The 19,269-nt window shown below is 30.9% G+C and overlaps 2 protein-coding genes across 8 annotated transcripts in view; one reads left to right on the top strand and one right to left on the bottom strand.

The window, feature by feature from the left end:
• LOC127727247 (40S ribosomal protein S21-like) overlaps positions 1–19,269 on the bottom strand; it is a 1,096,693-nt gene that overhangs the window by 211,365 nt on the left and 866,059 nt on the right. The window lies entirely within an intron of this gene.
• LOC127727235 (uncharacterized) overlaps positions 1–19,269 on the top strand; it is a 47,484-nt gene that overhangs the window by 5,871 nt on the left and 22,344 nt on the right. For all 3 annotated transcript variants that reach the window (XM_052234715.1, XM_052234718.1, XM_052234716.1), the window contains 8 exons: positions 2,165–2,357; positions 2,870–3,019; positions 4,458–4,545; positions 5,637–5,761; positions 7,502–7,560; positions 7,856–7,928; positions 9,018–9,102; positions 11,129–11,204. In XM_052234715.1, the coding sequence (XP_052090675.1) occupies positions 2,165–2,357; positions 2,870–3,019; positions 4,458–4,545; positions 5,637–5,761; positions 7,502–7,560; positions 7,856–7,928; positions 9,018–9,102; positions 11,129–11,204 (849 nt within the window). The remainder of the gene's footprint in view (positions 1–2,164; positions 2,358–2,869; positions 3,020–4,457; positions 4,546–5,636; positions 5,762–7,501; positions 7,561–7,855; positions 7,929–9,017; positions 9,103–11,128; positions 11,205–19,269) is intronic.

Genomic DNA, 19,269 nt, shown 5'->3' with positions numbered 1-19,269 from the left:
TCTTTGCATGTTAATGTTTTAGTTAGCCATAATAAAGTTTGTTGAGATAGAATGCAACAAAACATTGAATGAAAGTTAATGTATCCCATTCATTTTTAATTTTTTTTTTATTTCAACAAGAAAATAGATTTGGCTTTAACAGGAGGTTATGTATTGACATGTAGAAGTAAATAAAAAATTTAAACATTTACTCAGTTAACTAAAAATAATCTACTTATAGAAGTGGGACCCAAGATTGACATACTTAAAAGTCTGTTTATTTTTTAAAGTGTCCTACTAAGTACTTTCTCCCTCCTTAAATGGTTCTTTAGTTTGCTGTTTTTTTATGATTCATGGTGGACAGAAAATATAAACTTTAAAAAGTATAGGATAATGACCTTAATAAAAGTGAATACATCTAGCTGACATCTGAATACAAGATAAAACAAAGCTAAAGAGAGATAACTGCTAATGTTTGTAAAAGAACTTATGATAAATAAAAGTCAGATTGAAACAATTTTAGTATACAAATTAAATGAGAAGGTACGTATGGTATGATCCAGCAACTTTTTTGGCCACTTGAATCAAAAAGTGTAAAAAATCTACCAAATAATATTCTTCAGACATCCATATTTATATTATTGACTTTTGTCATACATATTTGCATTTTATGCCATGCATTAAGAATACAATTGGGCTTGAAAATATTTAAAAAAAATAAGCATATAATTGTAAGCACCTGGGGTCTTCCCTGGTTATTATGGAGTTCATGATGTTTAATCTTTAGTTTTCTGTGTACTGTTCTGTTGTCGTTGTTTAATCTTAAGTTTTCTGTGTACTGTTTTGTTGTTGTTGTTTAATCTTTAGTTTTCTGTGTACTGTTCTGTTGTCGTTGTTTAATCTTAAGTTTTCTGTGTACTGTTTTGTTGTTGTTGTTTAATCTTAAGTTTTCTGTGTACTGTTTTGTTGTTGTTGTTTAATCTTTAGTTTTCTGTGTACTGTTTTGTTGTTGTTGTTTAATCTTAAGTTTTCTGTGTACTGTTTTGTTGTTGTTGTTTAATCTTCAGTTTTCTGTGTACTGTTTTGTTGTTGTAGTTTAATCTTTAGTTTTCTGTGTACTGTTTTGTTGTTGTTGTTAAACTTTAGTTTTCTGTGTACTGTTTTGTTGTTGTTTTTTAATCATTAGTTTTCTGTGTACTGTTTTGTTGTTGTTTAATCTTTAGTTTACTGTGTACTGTTTTCTTGCTGTTGTTTAATCTTTAGTTTTCTGTGTACTGTTTTGTTGTTGTTGTTTAATCTTTAGTTTTCTGTGTACTGTTTTGTTGTTGTTGTTTAATCTTAAGTTTTCTGTGTACTGTTTTGTTGTTGTTGTTTAATCTTCAGTTTTCTGTGTACTGTTTTGTTGTTGTTGTTTAATCTTCAGTTTTCTGTGTACTGTTTTGTTGTTGTAGTTTAATCTTAAGTTTTCTGTGTACTGTTTTGTTGTTGTTGTTTAATCTTCAGTTTTCTGTGTACTGTTTTGTTGTTGTAGTTTAATCTTTAGTTTTCTGTGTACTGTTTTGTTGTTGTTGTTAAACTTTAGTTTTCTGTGTACTGTTTTGTTGTTGTTTTTTAATCATTAGTTTTCTGTGTACTGTTTTGTTGTTGTTTAATCTTTAGTTTACTGTGTACTGTTTTGTTGCTGTTGTTTAATCTTTAGTTTTCTGTGTACTGTTTTGTTGTTGTTGTTTAATCTTTAGTTTACTGTGTACTGTTTTGTTGCTGTTGTTTAATCTTTAGTTTTCTGTGTACTGTTTTGTTGTTGTTAGTCATGGTGTTGTCTGTTTTTATTGGACTTATGGTTTCTAAGATGTCCCCTTGGAGTCCTCTCTCTTTTTGAAGTTGCAGCAGAAATAAAAGGTAGTTGAAACTATTCTATTCAATTATGTGTATATAGAATGAAGGATTTTGTCTTTTTCCTTCATTGTACCAGGCTTCATTGCATTTTCTCCATGGAAATGGGTGAGTAAAATACTCTGTTTGTAGTGTCCACTTTTATTAGCAAAAATAGTGTCAAGAATAAACGCTGAAAATAGAGATCAGATTACTTTAGATTTTTAAAAAAAATTATTAACTTCAAGAAAAAAATTAGGAAAAAATTATTGAAATCTTGAATGTTTGAAAATTTAAAAACTTTGTCTTTTAGACACCATCATCGATATGGAAGAGCATAAATTGTCTAAAAGTGATAAAACAGAGAAAAAAGAAACAGAATGTGAAATTAAAGAAGAGGAAGACGGCAAAGATAAATATGAAGAAGAAGAATCTACTCCTAGCAAATTTGCTGGAGTTTACAGTGATACAGAATCTGAGGAAGAGGAAGAGGAAGAAGACGATGAGTGAGTAATCTCCCTTGATTTGAAATATGTTTAAGTTTGTATTGTTTCTTGAATGTCTCATTTTTGTTGCAGGTCTTTTGTTGTAATATCATATGCATTTTTATGGTGTGTTTCAAGGGAATTTTTTTTTAAAGATATAATATGATTGTTGTGGTAGATATTTCACAGCATAATAAATGTGCAGTAAGGTTTGTGAATTTTCTTGATCGGATGTCTGATCAAAGCTAACTTTTCCAAAATCAAGTATAAATTATGGAAAAATTGGACTAAAACGTAAATGTTACAACACACATACTGCATAATTAAGGGATCTATAATCCATAATTTATAATGTGACGTTCCAAAAGAAGTTAGTTTGTATTAATAGTTATATCACAACTTTTTCTGTATAGAATTTAAGCTATCTGGTAAGATTAGAAAAAAACATTAAAATCTAAGGGCCAATTTTAACCCTTTATGAACCTACTCATTTGATTAATCTCTGATTTATATGATATTTTGTACTTTTTCAGTGAAGAAGACTTTTCACTTGGTATCAACTCATTCATAAAAGCAGCATCACAAAGAAGAAAACAAAGAAAATCCAAAGATAAGATAGAAGAAACTGATTGTGGTGTCGAAAATAGAATTCTTGGCTGTGCTACATATGAGAAAAAATACATGTAAGATATATTATTGCCAAATCATATATAACTTCTCTTATTATTCTGTATAAAGAAAAGTAAATATTATATGATACCTACTCTTGAATGCATTGTATGTTTATTGCAAGGCATACAGATAATGGCCATTTTCAGCTGTAGACAGCTGTAAGACAACTTTAGTGACATAATTTTGGAGTCTTAAATTTACTCTTTCAAAGTAAGTATGGTCAATCAATCAGAATCGAAGACAAAAGACTAGACACAGATATATACCATGAGACGGCTGGATACAAAGCAATACTGAATTATTAATGTTATGAAATGATTAACACGAATTAAAATAAAACATTTAATTTTTGGCAAATAATTACAATTTTATATGACAAAAACAATAATAGACGTTAAAGTTAATTCAATCAATGTTCAGCATGCGCACCATCTGTCAACAACCTTTTGTCCACATGTCTATATCCATTCCGAATGAAAACGAATCTAAAATCCACACGTCTATATCCATTTTCAGTGAATACGAATCTAAATTATCAGTGATAAACTATGATGATCCATCGTCCTCTGATCAGTAAACAATTACATTGAAAATACGTCTATCCACAGTAGAAAATCAGCATATATATGTGCATGGAACATACGCTGAAAAATTAAACTCCCACAGAAAATGAAACTGAAATTTCTGACCATAAATAATGGGAGGGTTAGTTTTCAGCAATTAATGGCAGAATGAAAAACTTTAATTTCTTTTAATCACAAGTCGATAAAGGAACCAATCAAAAATCATTGTTCAAATATAAAATTCATAACAAGTTGTATCATTAGATAAATGTAAAGAACCGAAATAATTCGACCAGTATAAAGTCTTTTTCTTAAATCTCCAGTCGCCAATTATGTTATTTTAATGAATTAAAAATAGCACAACAAGTGAAGGATTTTAACAGACCCTTGGTCTTGTGTGTTTAAGTGCTTCAAGTCATTAAAAAAAGAAGATAAAGAAAATGGACCTGGAGACAAATCAGTCATATACATATTGTAGTGAAAAAGAAGTCATTTGTAAGCCCAGTAGTCAGTGCTTTAACACTGACAAGATTTATAACATATATTTCTAAAATTTTCCGTTGTTGAATCAAGAAAAATTTAAGAAACTAAGGTTTCAACTCCGTCAGTCAAGTTGACCTTAGATGATTTTGGCTACTCTGTTTAGGTCCTGTTGGTCATATAGCTCCGTTATAAGTATTTTATACCCTTGACTTTCAAATGTTTGGTTTGGATCATCTCTGAGGAAGGTAAATCCAGAAAAGCACTTATAATACCTCAAACTAAAGGGTAATTTTCATAAAAAGTTAGTTTATTTAATTTTAACAGCAAACATCATGATATGTTTGTCATTTAATGATTATTAATTAAACTACATGATTATAAAATTATTTATTTTTTTATATAGTAAACACAAAGAAAGAGTAGTTCATCTTACATTGGTCACAGTGAGGAAAAGATTTAGGAAGTATGGTTTAGGGAAATACCTTCTTCAGGTAAGATTTAGGAAATACGGTCTAGGGAAATATCTTCTTCAGGTAAAATTTAGGAAGTATTGTCTAGGGAAGTATCTTCTTCAGGTCAGATTTAGGGAAATACCTTCTTCATGTAAGATTTAGGAAGTATGGTTTAGGTAAATACCTTCTTCAGGTAAGATTTAGGGAGTATGGTTTAGGGAAATACCCTTTTTCAGGTAAGATTTAGGAAGTTTGGTTTATGGAAATACCTTTTTCAAGTAAGATTTAGGAAGTATGGTCTAAGAAAATACCTTCTTCAGGTAAGATTTAGAAAGTATGGTCTAGGGAAATACCCTTTTTCAGGTAAGATTTAGGAAGTTTGGTTGAGGGAAATACCTTCTTCAGGTAAGATTTAGGAAGTATGGTCTAGGGAAATACCTTCTCCAGGTAAGATTTAGGAAGTATGGTTTAGGAAAATACCTTCTTCAGGTAAGATTTAGGAAATATGGTTTAGGGAAATACCTTCTTCAGGTAAGATTTAGGAAGTATGGTTTAGGGAAATACCTTCTCCAGGTAAGATTTTGGAAGTATGGTTTAGGGAAATACCTTCTGCAGGTAAGATTTAAGAAGTATGGTTTAGGGAAATACCTTCTGCAGGTAAGATTTAGGAAGTATGGTTTAGGGAAATACCTTCTTCAGGTAAGATTTAAGAAGTATGGTTTAGGGAAATACCTTCTTCAGGTATCCTTTTTGAATACTATTTTTTTACAGGCTTTATAAATACTTTCAATAAGACGTTTATAGTTTTATATATCAAAGGTCAGCTTACATCACAATCTTATTTGTGAGAAAATTGTGATATCCCTTTTTATACTTTCAATTTCATTTATTGTTTGGTCTGTTTTCTTGACTGTGACCAAAGCATAGTTAAGGAGCATTAATATGCAACAATATAACCAGTTGATATTACAAAGTGAATTTCATAAAAAAACCAGTAAAACTAATTTGAAATGAAATTGTAATATAAATTAAAAAAAATCTGTTTAGCGCAGCAACTTTTGGATAATGTGATAGCTTTCATTAAAACCGGGCATATTTAGATTTTATTTGATTATTATTTTCTGTTCTAGCAAATAATAGACCCTGCTATAGTAGGCCAGTATGATGCAGTCGTTGTACATGCAGACAATGCAGCGGTAGAATTTTTCCAGAAGTATGGATTTTCTGATGATATTGTGTTGAACAGTAGATGGAGGTATGTTGATAAAGGTATCAATGGATAGAAAAACCCACCACAGGTTCTGCTGAAAGGACCTCTTAATTTTACCCCCACTAGTCCTTTAACAAATGGACCTTGGACAATAGACTAATCACATGATGGTAGTTAATTGCTGTTTTCTTCGTACTATCTGATTGCTTATATTTAATCACTGACATTTTGCTAACAATTGAAGATGGTCTATATATTAATGATGAAATGTAATAATTTTAAATACGACAGAAGTTTAGATGATTCAAACAATAAAATGCACATGATAAGTTTTTAAAGAAATTTACAACTGTGTATTAATTCTATTTTTGAAGTATAAATCATGAATTTATTAGAAAAAGGTATCTTTAGAAGATGATAGATATAGGAAGATGTGGTATGAGTGCCAATGAGACAACTCTCCATCCAAGTTACAATTTATAAAAGTAAACCATTATAGGTCAAGGTACAGCCTTCAACACGGAGCATTGGCTCACACCGAACAGCAATCTATAAAGGGCCCCAAAATATTACTAGTGTAAAACCATTCAAACGGAAAAAACCAACGGTCTAATCTTTATAAAAACGAGAAACGAGAACCACATATGAACTACATAAACAGACGACAACTACTGTAATCAGATTCCTGACTTAGGACAGGTGCAAACATTTGCAGCGGGATTAAACGTTTTAATGGTACCAAACCTTCTCCCTTTTCTGAAACAATAGTATAACATCATAAATATCTAGAAGCCCTAATCTGACTGTAAAACATATTTGAAACACATACAGCTATTCTTATATATATCTGTATCTTTGTGACCAACCATGGAAATAATATTAAAATATACTGTGGATTCATTTTTATTCATGGTATACAAATTTTCGTGGGTTTCGTGGGTCACACCGAACCACGAATTTAAGAATTCAACGAAGAATAATCCCGAGAAATGTGTATGGAGTCGAATGTTTATGTCAGGTTATGTTATGCAGTTCTAGTATAGTGTTGATTAGCGATAAACATTGTAACATAACACGTGTTTTTATTGAAAGAAGATACAAGTATTTTGATTAAATCAATAATAAATATATCGAATATCAGTGATAACTTACTTTTTAAAATTGATTAAAACTGTTCATGGAAAATAACGGCAAGTTGTTAATTACCATGTCATAGTTTGGTTTACTGGTGATTAAAAATCAATAGGATTAAGTACGGGGATATTGCCCGTAGGTAATATTGTTTATGACAGGAACATTTATTTTCACACCTTTAACTTGTATGACTGTTTATTATATCGTGATTAGAGAAATGAGCTTTCAATCATAGAGTTTTGAATGCCTTATAAAATTCCGACAAGAATTTATAAATTGTAAAACAAACAAATAATTAGTTGTCTCTGTCCATTATTGTAATAGAAGTTTTCAATGAACAATTAAACCTAGAATGACCAAGCGAGTATTTTGACAATTCAAAACTTTTTCAATGAATTCCTTCTTTTTTGTTTGTTTTATTATTGATCAAACCAAGGAGGTTATATGATCTCCGAAATCAAAAAGAAATCCATGAATTACGTTTCAGATTTATTTTTTTTTTGTAATCAGCGATCCACGAATTTACGTATACCACGAAATGTCTTTTTTTCTCTATCCACGAAAATTGATACCCACGAAAATAAATGAATCCACAGTAGAATGCAAATGACATAAAATTTGGTATAAACTTTATTACTCTTTCTTTTTCAGTGATTTAGCAGAACAATTCACAAATTGTACATTAATGTGCTATTTACCAGGTTTCTCAGGTCAGTTATTAATTAATATAAAAATGTTTTTATTGAAAAAAAGTATTCTGATGGATTTAGTCAAATAAAAAGCAAGTAAAACTTACCAACACAAACAAAAGTAAAAATACAGTATTCAGAATGCAATAATTATCTATTTAATTAAAATATGATTAATATTTAGGAAATTTTGTATGAAGTTACAGTATGGGAGTTTCTATACATGCCAGCCTCTTAAAAAACGAAGTCCCAATCCATGAAATTGTCTTCACATCTTTTTTTTTATAATTGGTTATGATATCTGCATTATTTTCAGGGCATTCATTACTAAAGACAATCAAAATACCAGACTTTGAAGTATTTGAATTAGAACAAGAGTTTAATAAATGGTAATTATATTCTATATAAGTGCTTTTTTGTAAGATATATGAAACTTTCAAAACAATCAAAGCCATCAAATTATCTATTAGAATATTTTTGGTGTCTATTGTCTGTCTTGCTATTATATCCCCACTCATGGAATGGGTGTTATACTGCAATGCATATGTTTTTTTATGTTACCTACAAACCTATTTGTTTACTTTAACAAACCAAGTATTGTTTATGGTTCAGAAGTAGTAGGGAGAGTGTAATCACAAACAGGTTGAATATCAACACAATGTAAGTTAACCAATAAATTAATTGCTGAGTCAAGTTACCCTCTGTAATGTCTTCATAGTGTTAAGTTTACTAAGAATTAAAAGACTAACATATTTTTCAAACTCATTTGCAAATTAAAAAAAATATTCTAGGGAACTGGTCTGTTACGACCGAAGTTTGCTGGAGTTGAGGCCATATGGAGCATTGCCTGAAAAAATTCTCACAATGAATCAATTGATTAGATGTTTGGTATATAGTTATATCATTAGAATTCAAGTTTGTGTTTTGTTCTGGTTGAGTTATTTTTTAAGAAATTTTGGCCATTTGATATAGAAAATTGCTTAAAAATATTAGATTACTTTTTTTTTTAATATCTGATTAAGTCATTAGAGTTGTTTTATCTGTAATCAGTCCTAAAGATATACTAAGATAATTATTGAGGTCTTGAACAAGTATTTAGATATTATATATGTACAAGAGTTTTAATCATATGTGCACCTCAAAAAGACCACATGATTTTCTTTTAAAGTGTATTGTTTATAGTTAACTTTGTACAGTTAAACCTGTCTTGTTTTCATGGTGAATTTTATGTCATATACAAAAATTTGTACAAAACAGCATATCAATACTTTAATAAGACATTTACATTATGAAAATACTCCACTTAATGGGTACTGCCATCATTTGATTGGTTTAGGATTAAAATCATAGAAAATATTCTTGGGAAAGAGATTGTAGAACCTAAGCCAAGATTGAAAACTAACCAATATCAACTGATGAAGAAGGAAGAGGTTTAACAAAGAAATTTTCGTTTTCTAATTTTTTTTTGTTTTTTGTAGGAAATCAAAAACTACAGAAGTGTACCAGAATCAAGTGTCCATAGTAATGAGGATGAAACATGAAATCATACAGCTCAAAGCACTGGTATGTTAGATTTTACATTTAATTCATTGTTATTGTGCCCCGCCCACTTCCTGTCTATGTGTCAATAGTTATGAGAATGAAACATGAAATCATACAGCTCAAAGCACTGGTATGTTAGATTTTACATTTAATTCATTGTTATTGTGCCCCGCCCACTTCCTGTCTGTGTGTCCATAGTTATGAGAATGAAACATGAAATCATACAGCTCAAAGCACTGGTATGTTAGATTTTACATTTAATTCATTGTTATTGTGCCCTGCCCACTTCCTGTCTATGTGTCCATAGTTATGAGGATGAAACATGAAATCATACAGCTCAAAGCACTGGTATGTTAGATTTTACATTTAAGTCGTTGTTATTGTGCCCCGCCCACTTCCTGTCTGTGTGTCCATAGTTATGAGAATGAAACATGAAATCATACAGCTCAAAGCACTGGTATGTTAGATTTTACATTTAATTCATTGTTATTGTGCCCCGCCCACTTCCTGTCTATGTGTCCATAGTTATGAGAATGAAACATGAAATCATACAGCTCAAAGCACTGGTATGTTAGATTTTACATTTAATTCATTGTTATTGTGCCCCGCCCACTTCCTGTCTATGTGTCCATAGTTATGAGGATGAAACATGAAATCATACAGCTCAAAGCACTGGTATGTTAGATTTTACATTTAATTCATTGTTATTGTGCCCCGCCCACTTCCTGTCTGTGTGTCCATAGTTATGAGAATGAAACATGAAATCATACAGCTCAAAGCACTGGTATGTTAGATTTTACATTTAATTCATTGTTATTGTGCCCCGCCCACTTCCTGTCTATGTGTCAATAGTTATGAGGATGAAACATGAAATCATACAGCTCAAAGCACTGGTAAGTTAGATTTTACATTTAATTCATTGTTATTGTGCCTGCCTATGCCTGTGCTTATGTTCTTCCGATTGTTTGCCTGTAATTTCCTGGGTCATCAAGCAGGTTTAAATATTGGTTTAAGGTATTTATACATAAAGTTTTGGTTAAATCAACTTGAAACTTTGTACACATTTACATTATGATAATGAACTTTTAAAGAAAAATACGCCAAATTAGGGTTTTGACCCAGATTTGATATCAGTTCACTAATCATGAGTTTTAAAAATACCTGAAGTTTTTAGCATGCTTATCATTCTGAGAAACAAAAGGTTGATTCTGATCTTTATACATTTTTGTTTTGGTCTGTATTTCAACAGGTTAAAACTATGATCAGTAGAGAATCTTACAAAATTGCATACTTAAATTACCAATTTGTATACAGGTATCCTTTGTTTATTATACCCCACGGAACAAAGTTCAGTATGGTATAATGTTTTTGACCTGTCCGTCTGTCTGTCCGTCCGTCCATCATTCTGTCCGTCATTCTGTCCATCCTTCAGTTCTGTTCTTGTCATCGCATCTCCTCTGCAACCACACAACAGAATTTCATCAAACTTTGTAGATAATAAGGACATACTATGTAGATATGTATATCAATAGAAAATTATAATTCAACTTTTCTTCTAGGAGTTATGCCCCTTTGAACATAGAATTTTGGCCTAAATATAATACTGCAACAGGTTGTCATGGCAACTCCTCTGAAACCACACAACATGAAACTTTATAGATAATAAGGACATAATATGTAGATGTGCATATCCACAAGAAATTTTTATCAGTTGACTTTTGTAGGAATCTGGTGAGATTTTGTTTGTCCTGTGACAATGTGGGGGCGTGGGGGTATGTGAGCGTGCTCACAAAAGTTCTTTAATTAGACAGGAGATTTAAGGAAGATAACAGCTTTTATTGTCAAAAACATAATTGGATTGAATTAAATTGATTGATTGATTAAAGATTGCAACAAAATTTGATTGTATGGCTTTTGTGAAAAGCTTGATGTTTAGAAATGTTATATAACGTTTAAATAAAAACAACATATTGTTCACACAAACTATCATATAGTATATAATAACTTACAGGTAACTGATAAAAGGAAGATAATTTCTTAATTGCAGGTTGATAGGCAGCAAAAATTGATTGAAACCCTTCTCAGAGACAATGATAGAGTGAAAAAAGAAAGGGCTACAATAGGTAAGCATTTCCCTTTGCATTGTCCCATTATCAAATTTAAAACTTTTACTTATAACTTGATGAGCATCAGAATTTATTTGCAATAGTCAGTTATGTAGAACATGAAGTATATATAAATGTTTAAGTTTTCAGACTTTGAAAGAATGTAAATTGAGGTATTCTAGTATAAATATGATTTTGACCCAAGGAATTGAGTTTATTTTTTGCTGTTGTTTAGAGTACTCTGTCTGTGAGTTTAACCACCCCTCCATCCCTAACCCTTTGTGAACACTACTACTCTGAGAATGTTTATCTGAAAAATTAAAAAAACTTACTAAGATAGTTCAACATTGTGTGTATGTACCATTTTGAATTTACAATTTTGCTAGACTTATTAGACTTTTACCATTTTTTACCTATTGAAGAAAATGTACCCATCATGGTCAAATTCAACTAAATCTCCCAGACTTGTAAGCAAGAAATATGGGCTTTGACAGATTGAAACAGTATTTTAGCTGGATTTCTGCTGCATTATACCCAATTTTTATGTGTGCTAACGAAACCAAATACTGTTATAGTTATGCATGCTAATAATGCATTATAATATTAAATAGAAATAACAGAAATTGCTAAAATACAGGACAGTATTACAGACCTTATCAACCATCAAACCCCGATTCCTCTGAAAAAAACCCATCAAAAACAAATACAAACAACACAGGGTCCAGATAGCTGGACTTTGTAAAGGCACAATTTTCTGTATCCTGCCAAATACTGATAATTAATCTCAAAATAACCTAAATCAAATCAAATCAAAAGCTTTATTTAGAGTCAGTACATAAATATAACAGTACACCATAAGCTCATTAAAGCTTTTCAAACCGACAAAGATACTATACATAAATACAAATTACATGTAAATTCAGAAATTATTACATGCATTTATTATTGCGATTTTTTAAGAATGGACAAAAAAGCAAGATTAATTATTGCAATTTCAGAAAAATCTCCATACATTTATGTATATCTGATATTAGAATGCATGTTCTAATTATTGCGATACCCACCCTGTCGCATTATTCGCATTAATAAAACCCTCGCAATAATTTCTGAATTTACAATACATATCATGCACAATACAGATAAACATATACATTATAAAAACATACATATGTCCATAGATACATGTCATACACAAGTCATTTCATGTATTTATATTTAAAGAGTTAAAAAAAAAAAGCACATATATTATATGTATTAAGCTTAAGCAGCCAAAAATTATAATTATTCACTAAGCTAAAGCAGAAAAAACTATTTATCATGCATTAAGCTAAAGCACTAAAACATTATAGAAAGCACAGATAATTTAAATACATAAAACCATAAAACAGTACACTCCAAAAACAAAAGGATGTATTATTAATATTTTGTTATTTTAAAACTTTAATTTTGTGCTGAGTTGCACAAGGTGCGTGAATCAGATTTTGTATAGTAGACTTCTGGAATCTGAGCAGCTGGACATGCTCCGAAAGGAGTGTACATAGTTTGTGGGATAAACCCCTCCTCACCTACAGCCATTGTAGTCTATAGGATGTTTTGTAAATACATTGAAGATGTGGATCTCATGTTGTGTATACATTAGAGGATTTTTGCTGATTGTACAGATGTTAAAAACTATATTTTTACCAGCTATCTTGATGAACATTTTGTACAATTTAACCTTCCTATAGTTTGGTCATAAGGTTTCCAGTTTTCAAGAAGGTTTGTCTATAACTGATGACATTGATTTATTTGGAGAATTTATGATGATTTTCCAGATAGTAAAGTAAGTCTATTACCATTCTTTTGATAAAGGGTAGCCTTTTTGTGTATTAGACTTCTATTACAGCTTTTAACCAGTGAATATTTTGTGCAGTGCACCTCACTGTATCTATGATGAGTTTATTTATCCACACATTCACATGATATTTGGAGAATTGTGCAGATTTTTCAGATAGTGAATTTTAAGTCAATTTTCAACAGCATGCTAGATGGAGGGTACCCATTATTATTTTTTTTATGCCCCACCTATGATAGTAGAGGGGCATTATGTTTTTAGGTCTGTGAGTCAGTTTGTTCGTCCGTCTGTCCTGCTTCAGGTTAAAGTTTTGGTCAAGGTAGTTTTTGATGAAGTTGAAGTCCAATCAACTTGAAACTTAGTACACATGTTCCCTATGATATGATCTTTCTAATTTTAATGCCAAATTTGACCCCAATTTCACGGTCCACTGAACATAGAAAATGATAGTGCGAGTGGGGCATCCATGTACTATGGACACATTCTTGTTTTTGTACATTTTGTTTGTTTGGACTTTTATTGTGATGGGACTATTTTTATGCTCCCTGATGTTTTCAGGGAACATGTAGTAGTTGATTTGATTGTCTTTCCGACCATCTGGAATAAATGCTTTTCTGCATAAAGTTTCCCTTGCTTGATTTAAACAAAACTTATTACAATTGAAGACATAGGGAATGGGAAAAATATAAAAATAAGGAGATGTGGTATGATTGCCAATGAGACAACTATCCCCAGAGTTCAAATGAAGTGAATGTAAGCAGATATAGGCTACCGTATGGTGTTCAACTATGAGAAAAAGCCACAACATATATAGTCGACTATGAAAGGCCCGACATAAAAATGGAAATAATTCAAACGAGAAAACTAGCATCCTACTTTATAACAAAACATTTTACGAAAAAACAAATATGACAGACATGAACCAATGACAACCACTGAACTACAGACTCCTGACTTGGGACAGGCACATAAGCAATGTTGCAGGGTTAAACATGTTTGTCAAGTTCGGTCCCTCCCCTAACCTGGGACATTGATTTTGGTGGCCAATAAGTGAAAGTGCACATTTGCTGTTATTTAAAGTAGAAATTAAAAAAGTTTCTCATGCTTAATTGGTTTGAATATTTTGAATATTATATAAACGACAGACAATATAGGGATAAAAGAGACAAAAGATATAGTGAAGGGGAAGAAGCCTTTTGATTTTGGTGTCTGAGGTCAAACTTCAAGGTCTCTGTTACTAAATATAGATTTTTTGGGAGGACAAATTGGTTTCTGGAAGATAACTTGAATTTCCTGTCTTGGTCCAAGTGAAACTTATTTAGATGGACAATATCTAGATCCGAGGACCCTATTCAATTTTTGATCAAAGGTCATGGTCACAGCTGCTAAAATAGATTGAAAATATATAGAATTATGAGGTGCCGTTTGTTTTTTCTGGACTATTTCTTGAAGCACACAAGTTGAGTTTTAATAAAACTTATACAAGTGGTATAGATATTGAAAAATGAACAAAACCTTTTGATTTTGCGATCAACGTATCAAATTAAAGCGTCGCAGTTACAAAAATAGACAGCTATACATGGAAAGAAATTCTTTAAAATTTTGGGCTCTGGATAAAATTTTACTCAATTTTTTGGGGGGAAAATTTATATATTTTTCAACACATGACATCTATATACATATGTATATTCTGAAATTTTACCAAAATAAATATAAAGATAAGGAGTCAAGTGGTATGATTGCCAATGAGTCCTAGTTTATAACAAAACAATAGAGGAAAAACAAATATAGTAGACATGAAACAACGACATACACTGAACTACAGGCTCCCAGCTTAGGACAGGCACATAAAGAATGTGGCAGGGTTAAACATGTGTGTAGGTGCCAACCCTCCCCGTAACCTGGGACAGTGGTATAACAGTACAAAAAAAAAAAAAAAACAAACTACAAAAATCAGTTGAAAAAGGTCTAACTGATCAGATCAATACAAAGCAGAAATACATCTAACAAAAACACAGACTGGACGTGGCAGGGAATTTATACATCCTCACAACAAAAAAGACACAACGAACTGATCTGAGAGTACTCTCAGTTACTGACAGCTAATTCAAAGCCAATAGCAACTCATAAAAAATCATGTATCTAAGACTCAATTGAATGCACGGTTTATAACGTCACAGTACCCAAATTGCACCCATTTAGCAAAAATAGCAACGGAAATCTTAAGTTTTCTTAGAGACTAAACAATTTGTATTTTTATGATTTGACATTATGCATGTCTTTCAATATAGCTAAATAAATTTAAATGTACTCAAAACTTTCACAGTATATATCAACAGATGTAGTATTCACTCCAAAAAGTAAAACCTACAGAAATGTTGCCAATGCAACGTTCACAAAAAGTCAACTTTTAAAAATGAGCAATTAAAATATGTTACAGGCATCCATTTCTTAAAAAATAAAAAGTAAGTATGGACTATTATCAAATTGTTCTGAATATTTGAAGAAATAAAACAAAACATCAGTTATTCTATTTTTACGGATGTGAGTTTATAAGCATGGATGCAATTTAGGTACTCCTCATTACAGAATCATGGATCGTTTGGAGGTCGGTTCAAACCCATTTTTCTATGAATCAAAATTAAATTGGAGAAACAAGATAGTAAATAAGATTGATACATCTACAAAATAAACACAGAATGGAAACTTTTGACTTGATCATGAATAAACATAGGTGAAAAAACTTTCAAAATAGGTGCAATTTGGGTACCCTCACATTAAACAAAATTTCTTGAAATAGGCTTATATTTTTTTTTAGCAATGTTATGGGGCACATCACTTTCATTCCCATACATTTACTTTGGGGACATTAAATATGAAAGTATATGTTTGTATGGATTTTTTCCTGAAATGATTTGTCATCATTGGAGACAAATAACAACTTTTAACTCACAAAACATGCCATATCATAGCTTTATACTGACAAAACATGCCATATCATAGCTTTAACCTGACAAAACATGTCATATCATAGCTTTAAATTGACAAAACATGCCATATCATAGCTTTAAACTGACAAAACATGCCATATCATAGCTTTAAAAGAAAATATGTTTACCAATCATTTTTAATGATATGATTTAGAAAATAGATGCTTTATACAAAGTCACTTTCTCTACCATATAATCATTACCATGCTCAAACTGTCTCTAACCTAATTGGCTCTAAGCTATATGAAAGTTGTAAAAATATCTGTTTTAGTTTACACAAGGTCACTTACAGAACATATCATAACTTGTGTAACACTAAATGGTAATTGATATGGCGGTAATTAAGGTACTGTCTAGTGAAATAAAACTACAGAAGACAGCTGTGGATCCAGAAATTAAAAGGGGTTTATTATAGGGTTCCTCCTGGGAGAAAGGGATCAAGTTCCAGTCTTATTTTTGTCATTGTTTACATGATGTTTACTTAAAGAAGAAAAGAGGCTTGGAATACCCCAGAAATACCCCATTGGACCCGACAGTTGATGAAAATAGCTGATTATAGTTAATAAAAATTCCCTTCTTGTGCTTTATAAAACTTTTATTTCACTTTGTTTAAGGATTATATTGTTGCTATGTAGTTTTTATGACAGAATGTTGATTACAAATACTTCTACTTTATTTAAAGAGACATGCACTATTATCTTGTGCCATATAAAAGCATTTACCACAATCAGTCCTAAAGTTCATGTTGCTAGATTTTCTTTTGGAGTAAATTAGCTACAACTTGCTATCTATAAAAAGGTACTATATTGCCATAAACTGATTGATTGAATGGTAGATGGTCCTTTTTCATTGGTTGGTATTTTATGCATATGCAAGAGAATGATGCTAAATGAAAGCTTTTAAAACTGAATCTAGAATTATAAAGTTGCCATGCACTTTTCCACAAGCAAGTAAAAAGCTATTGTCATAGTACATGACGTTAATTTTTTGTTCACCTGATGGTATTCATTAAACTTAATCCAAAAATAGGATTGCCAAGTTACTGGTATATTTAGTGAATAAACTAAAAAAAAAAAAGATGATGTGGTAAAATTGATTGCCAATGAGTCAACTATACACTAGAGTCCAAATGATGCAGATGTAAGCACCTAAAGGATACCATGTTGCCTTCAACAATGAGCAAAACCCATACCATAAAGTAAGCTATAAAAATCTACAGAGAACAGACAACTTAACTTTAAATAAGGTCACTTCTTGCTCATCTTTTTCCACCAAGGTTTACATTAGTCTTATAAATGATCAGCATAACAAGTTTTTACACTGAATATTTTATGAAATCTGTTTTTGAGTTATTGCCCCTGAAATTGTGATTTTTAACTTTTTTGGCATTTCCTTAAGCTTGCCATTTTTTCAAAAACTATAGGAGCTAGGTTGAAAGTGTAGATTGCAAAAATGATCAGCAGTACAAGATGTATTCACTCTAAAAATACTCATTTTGGAGTTATTGTCCCTTTTTCCAATTTTAAGCAGTTGTTTGCTGTTAGTGTTATTGTGAAAACTATAGGAGCTAGGTTAAAAGTGTAATTCGCAAAAAGGATCAGCATGACAAGATGCATTTACCCTGCAAATAGGAGAACATTGGTCAAAATATTTTGGAGTTATTACCCCTGAAATATTCATATTAATATATGAGTTAGGTTAAAAGCGTAAACTGCAAAAAATATCAGCCTAAAATTTCAGAAAAATCTTTCAACCTGTTTTTGAGTTATATCCCCTGAAATATACACTTTTTGCTGATATTTTGAAAACTAAAGAAATTAGGTTTAAAGTGTTAACTGCAAAAATGATCAGCATGACAAGATCTATATATAGTCTGAGAATTTAACAACCCACTTTGGAGTTATTGCCACTTAAATGTTGATTTTTACTGTTTTTTGCAGTTTTGGCTGTTATCTTATAAAATATACAAGTTAAACATGTAAATTGAAAAATTGATAAACAACACAAATAGTAACTCTGGTATGTTCATATAAAAGTCCTAATCATCAAACTCGGGATTTTTTTCACCAATTGAGCAGTACAGGCACAAGTGGATCTTATACAATACCAGTGTTCAATTTGTGTTCATATAAGAGATGTGTTATGTCATTGACTTTTTTGCATATTGAAATTCATTTTTTTTATATGATGATTCATTGATATTTGGTTTACATATGCATTAGGATTTGTCAATATCATTTCCATGGTGATTGTTTTACTCTGCCAAACTCTCACATTCATTATGGTCCATTTACTTTCAAATGTTTGCAAATTTGACATGTTTAAGTTCTGACTGGAAAAATAACTATGATAGGCTTTTGATAATATTTTGATTTGGAGTATTTACCATACATTGACCTTAATACGCACATTACCTGCCAAATCGTACAATTCATATGTTTGCTTTTTTGGCAATTATGCTGGAGCAGGTATGTTTTCATACAAAGGATAAATCTTACAATACATGTGTTTGCTTTTTTGGGCAATTATGCTGCCAACTGTCAGCTGGCAAGACATTAAGGTCAGGAGTTTCACATCTTTGTTGAATTTAAATGGGAACAAGTAAAATGTATGTTAGACTAATGTTTTTCATACTTACGTTATGTTATGATTCTATATGGTACCTTCTGATTAATGTAGAGACATGTAGCCTTTGAAGCTTAACAAAATACATTAAATTAAAGATATATAAATCATATTAGATTTCATTAATGTTAGCTTAATATAATGAAGGGATGGAAAAGCTGGATGTATGATGGAAAGTATTCATTTCAGTTGAATTGATTTGCAAAGATACATATGAATTTGTATTATTATTAATAACATTTTACACAACAAGTTAAACTAGTGGATCTATTAAAAGGATACCTTTACATGGTTTTCATATTAAGATTTAATTAAGTGTAAGATCGAGGATACATAACCATTATCTGTCTGTGGACATTTATCGGTAATGAGATTTACATTTTATGTTACCTGCTATTTACTAAGAGTTATTTTGAAACTGTAGAATTAACGAGCTAGTTTTGTAATAACAGGCCAGGTATGTAGCTTTCAGTTTTATATTTAATAATAGAAGGGGTTTTGAGGTTTTCTGGAAATATATATCGGGGAAGCCTTCCATTTTTTTTTGAGTAAAGCTATAGTTTTAACAATTTTTCTCATTTTTTCTGCAATTTTAACCTTTTCTTGCCTGTTGGTTAAATTTTTGATATACAAC

The sequence above is a fragment of the Mytilus californianus genome, unplaced genomic scaffold, assembly GCF_021869535.1.
Source record: "Mytilus californianus isolate M0D057914Y unplaced genomic scaffold, xbMytCali1.0.p SCAF_19, whole genome shotgun sequence".
NCBI classification, from domain to species: domain Eukaryota; kingdom Metazoa; phylum Mollusca; class Bivalvia; order Mytilida; family Mytilidae; genus Mytilus; species Mytilus californianus.
This window is presented reverse-complemented; position numbering and strand designations above follow the sequence as displayed.